Source organism: Halyomorpha halys, unplaced genomic scaffold (assembly GCF_000696795.3).
Source record: "Halyomorpha halys isolate HHAL.00 unplaced genomic scaffold, Hhal_1.1 Scaffold10252.1, whole genome shotgun sequence".
NCBI lineage: Eukaryota > Metazoa > Arthropoda > Insecta > Hemiptera > Pentatomidae > Halyomorpha > Halyomorpha halys.
Genome location: NW_027108391.1, coordinates 1 through 5,551, shown reverse-complemented (window position 1 = coordinate 5,551; position 5,551 = coordinate 1). Strand labels below are relative to the sequence as shown.

The following is a 5,551-nucleotide window of genomic DNA, read 5'->3' as shown; positions in this document are numbered from 1 at the left end:
ATGTGATGCACACAATACAACATATTCTATGTGATGTACACAATACAACATATTCAACATAGTCTATGTTAAGTACTTATTGTAAAAATATAGTAACTTATTATATTTTTTTTTTGTTTTCTTATTCTAATTCTATTTTTTCTTTGTCTGGACTTTAAAATATAAGACAAAAAAGCCCCCCCCCCCCAAAAAAAAAAACAAGAAAATAAATAACAAAATTTTTTTCAATAAGTTAAAATTATTTATATTTTAAGGAAAAAACAGTATTTCAATGACAGGGGTGAGTGAGAATTGTAGTTTGACAATGACCAATAAATTAGGGTCAAAATGTCACAAAAATGTTAAACATAATGTAAAACTTAGATAAAAATATTTATTTTCATATAGTTTTGTATTAAGAAATTGAGGGTATAAAGTAATCCATATGATTTTCTCAATCATTTTGTGTAATATATCTGTATATACATATATATATAATAATTCAAGTTTTCAATTTAAAATAATTATTTGTAAAATGAACTATATCGTATGAATAAGTAAAATTACTACTATTACTTATTATGCTTAAATATACACACTGTAACATTTGTCAATATAGCATAATACAATTGAGATTATAATTCCATATATAACTATTTAAAGCAAACTGTATTCTTTACTAATTTATTTTTGCAACTCACTCCAGATTAAGATCAAACTTTTCTATGCAATTACATTCCATTATAACTTAAGTTATGAATGATTTCTGAAAAGGAACACTGGAGACCTAGTGATTGAACCAGATAAGCTCTAGATATAGGTATTTTTCAACATCAAGAATCTAGGGATAATATCGCAAATGTCAAAGACAAATAAGTTATTGATAGCCGCTCCATAATAAAATTCTAAATAGTCCATTTAAAGTTTAAATCTTATGTGATACTGATATATTAATACTGGTTGTTATCAATGATTTTATTTCGCCCAGTTCAATTAAATTAATAGAAGTTTATGGTAAGGATGACAACAGTATACAATAACTTGAGTTACATGTTTTAAAATTTCAGCTTCCTGGGCACTGCCATTTTAAAGATAGTAGTGATCACTATTACAGGGAATATCATCTATCTGTTATTTTATATATATTGACAAAATTAATTACATATCCTCCTAGCCTAAAGTACTTCTATTTTCTACTACACAATGAACTATAAATGTTTTCTTACCAGTTTAGCATCTATTGGAGCATTCTTATATTGATTATAAAAAGTTTTCATTTCTTCATAGGCCATGAATTGAATAGCCCCATGAGATACACCAAACATTCCTGGTACAAAACCCTGCAATGTTGGTAAATATAAAAAAGTGTATGACATTTATCACTCAAAATATATATTAAAATTATAATTATTATGTTAAAGTTGTATTTTTCTTTACCCTGTACAATCCTCGAACACCTTCAAGTCTATAAATTGTCATAAGCGCATCTACCATACCAGCATAGCCACTCCCAGCTTGGGGTTTTGCATTGGAATATTGCAAACATAACCTGTTCAAAAAATATTAAATACCCTTTTAGGGGTATAAAGACAACAAACATCAACTCTGATCAAAAATAAAGCCCATTAGACTCTCACAATATGGGAATCCTTTAAGAATATTTAAATATACACTAAAAATACAACTAAAGAATAACAAAATATATTGCATACAACTAATAAATTACCTGGTCTTTACAACCCAAACTGGGTTTGTCATGATTAAAGTCAATACACCAGCCTGTGCTGCCAAAAGCATATGCATTGAAGGACCAAGAGCAGTTTTTGAGTTACCACCTTGAACCCATGTCTTTATTGAATTGTAACTGAAATAATAAGTACATTAAAATTGAATTGTAAACCAAATATAACTGATAATTAGTAATGATGATGATAGCTTACAACAGAAAATAAAAACCCCAAGCACTTCCAGATCCCCAAACATTGGGAGTAACTCCTTTATAAAGTCCACGTAATCCCTCTTGGCGGAAAATTGTAGTGACAGCACTTCGGAGACCATCATACTGGGGAGTTGGTGATCGACCATCACACACTGTTTTAAATAAAAGTAACTAAAACCATAATGTAAGAGTAGGGGACATAAAATATAATTAAATGATAATATACCTGCAAAACGGATTTTAATCAAGTCTAAAGGATGAAGTATGAGTGTTGAAGCCACACCACCTGTTATTCCAGCAATCATGTGCTCATACTTCACATGCTGGAGAACACTTTTGGCGGTGCTTGTTGGAGAAGTGTACGCTTTTACAGATGTCATTTCGAATTTTGTTTCAGCATTGACAGCAACATTATGGTCAGCAATGGCTAAAATTTAGGAGACACAGGTATCAATGGAGATCGGAGGGCTTGTGATAACTAACAGAACTGAAGGCTAAATTTTTCCTTTCCATTATTCCAACAACCACAGACAAAGGAATAAAACAAAGGTAATCACATAAAACTTCGAGGCATCGTAAAGAAACACACTACGTTTGTTACAAGAATTCAACGGCAACTCTTATGAGCGAACTAATAGATGTCACAAAGAGATCGAACGTGACCTAGGCTGAAATTAAGTTTTGCACTGCCTACCAGAGGTGTTACTACAATTTCTTACAGCTGATTGTCATATGATGCAACTTTAAGTCTAATTACAAAATGAAAAGGATCTAGATGAAAATTGAGAAATATAATTTTTTTTGTTATATTAAAGTTCTACAGAAATTTATATAAAAATACAATACGTGTGTTTTTACTTTACCATACACGTTTTCATATATCTTTTTTTATATACAGTTTATGCAATATCAAATGAAAATAAATGAACATTTCATTTATACCTGCCTACTCAAAAAAATTATAAAAAAATTATTTTTTTAGTGAATTTAGCTTTAGAAACTCAATTCATCATTGATATAATAATTGATAAAAAGAGAAAGAAAAATTAACCTGATGAGAAATAACCTCGCGTTTGTTCATATTACAAAACTTGGATTGTAGTTATTTTTAACATTGCGTGAAAATAATGTCTTGCAAAACATTATTCAGTAACAAACTTTATTCCAGACTCGTAAGTCTTCCTGGTTTTAATATGAGGTTAGTCTTATTAATTCACTTGAATAGCAGAGAGAATTGTTTGAATCATTAATGTACTAGGCCTATTTGATATGATTGATACCATTCCTTTTATTTATAATGATATTTTTTCTAGCCAATATTCTTATTCTACCGGTTTGGGAGATCTGGGCAGTGGTGCAGGACAAGGAGGTGGTGATGGTGGCTCAGTAAGACAGGCTGGAGGTAGCTTTGGGAAAAGAGAAGCTGGGTTAGAAGGAGAATATTTTAATAGATTAGTAAGTTTGTTTTTTACTCTATGACATTGATACTTTTTGTTAATCTTATCTAGTATTTAATTTAAATCAGTCGATTTATTTATTATACTTTTGTAATACACGTCTCCTTCCACTGACAGATCCAGGTGGGGGAAGATGAGCTCTGGATGGTCAAAATATTTTTTTATCTTGATAAATATCTTTTATAAGATCTATAACAGACACTTTAATTATGTCCTTAATTGAAGAATATATTGTTCATTAAAATTTAATTTATTTTAAGTTTGATTATTTAGATTAACATTTTCACCATAGTGATATGTATGTCTCTAAGGTGTTGCAAATGGTAGGCACAACTGCCATTGGGGACTTTTCAGTCCTGTCTGGAATTCATTTAAAAAAAAGTTCATTAAATTGTTCTGTAACCAATATCTTTTTTATACTTCATGCCTCTTCATTTCTGACATGTTGTTGAAGGGTATCTGCAAGTTGCCACCCTATTGTAATCATGACGAGGGGAATCAAGTTTTCACTCTGTAGGACTGCCATGTAATGAAAGTAATCCTCCTGCCCCCACCCCACTGGGCCCCTGAACCAACCCCTTTATAGTTTAAATTCTAGGTAAGGATTGGCAACCCTTTACTTAAGTGTATGGGGTACACCTAGTGCAAAGGTATGCTCCTTCAGAAAATTCCTGGATCTGCTATTGACTCATATTTTGTAAAAATATTCATGTTGTCATCAGCCTGATTCAATGGTTTATTTAAGATTAATCATTTGTAATGTGTGAACCAATGGTCAAGCATAAAATTAGTTTTTTTTTTTTTCAAAGAAATATTTTTAGAGTACGAGTAGAAGATGGTTGGGGTGCAGTCAAAGTGAAACACAAATAAGTTGGTGTAACCTGTTAGTTTGAAAATCAAATGCCTAATGTATTTTTAGAGTAGCTTAATGAAGAAATAATATTAAAACAAATATTTTGTTCTATCACAATTGCAAAATGTTCTGGTTCATGCAACATTGGCCTATCTCATATTATTAACTTTTTATTTTTTCTAAAGTAAGTATGGTTGTTTATTTATATTAGAATTTTATTTGTTCATAAAAAAATGTAAAAGAAATAATTCATTTTTTTTTTCTAAATTTTAACAATTATTCAAGTTAAGTGTTAAAGTAATCTGAACATAATTAACATTACATCTTTACACCTTTATTCTTAAATAGTTTGAATTTTACTTACTCTACACCTTTTCCTCAATCTCTGATGATCAATTTTCTCTTTTCTTTCTTACCTCACCAATAATACCAAATTTATAGCAGGTTTTTATTTCCGCATTTGATCATTGATAGGTTTAACTATCATGTTTATCCACTCAGATTGTTACAAGCTTCTGGCAATATAAAATTTGGAATCAAGCAATAGTATCTTGCTTTCATATTGTAAAGTTTCCAGGTACTTACACAGCACTGATATGAATGGTCACCATTGTACAACACCATTTTTTTTGCTAAAACTTTAAATCTGCAGTTTACTCAATTATTCTGCATATCTACTCCCATGAATTTGTTTTATGGATTATATAAAGTAATATATATGTAATAATGTTAATATAATATTGAAAATTATTGTATAAAATATTATCACAAGATTTATTAAAATGGTTTATTATGTTGATCATACCTAGTGAATGTTAAAGTTTAATATTGTAGGTCAATGAAATTTCATTTGAAAATTTTATATAAACGGATTATAAAATCTTTTGTTAGGAGATAGGTTTAATTGAGAGAAGGTCAACCGTAATTTTCACATTCAGGTTAAGTTAAGCTGTAAAATTGAATGAACCCAGAACTATTTAACCCTGAGGTCTTACTGGAATCCAGCAGTACATTTTGTTAGCTTAAGGATACATTAGGATAAATCCAAGATGCTAATTAGCTCTCAACACAAATTTTGAACCTTGATCTTTTTCATTGAAATCATTTATCAAATGCCATAATACCATGGATTTTTCCATTAGTACTTTTTTAATTAGTGTGAGGGTAATCCTAAGAGTCTCCTATATTTTTTAGAAATACAAAATTTTATTTATCTTTTATGAAATTTATGTCATTTTAATATTTGTCTATATTTTTACATAATTGCCACTTCCATCGATGGAGTTTTTAAGATGCTGGATTTATTAATAATTGTTATCATCT

At 29.5% G+C, this 5,551-nt stretch overlaps 2 protein-coding genes across 2 annotated transcripts; one reads left to right on the top strand and one right to left on the bottom strand.

The window, feature by feature from the left end:
* Positions 1-1,205: 1,205 nt before the first annotated feature.
* LOC106692208 (solute carrier family 25 member 32) lies at positions 1,206-2,636 on the bottom strand (the record flags this gene model as incomplete). Its single annotated transcript, XM_067046701.1, is given in 5 exon segments — positions 1,206-1,319; positions 1,417-1,528; positions 1,706-1,843; positions 1,920-2,070; positions 2,145-2,636. Coding segments are annotated over 5 exon segments (669 nt in total), but the record flags the coding sequence as incomplete, so codon positions are not given.
* A 320-nt stretch (positions 2,637-2,956) lies between these two features.
* Positions 2,957-3,373, top strand: LOC106692209 (ATPase inhibitor mai-1, mitochondrial; the record flags this gene model as incomplete). Its single annotated transcript, XM_067046702.1, is given in 2 exon segments — positions 2,957-3,116; positions 3,232-3,373. Coding segments are annotated over 2 exon segments (213 nt in total), but the record flags the coding sequence as incomplete, so codon positions are not given.
* Positions 3,374-5,551: the final 2,178 nt, after the last annotated feature.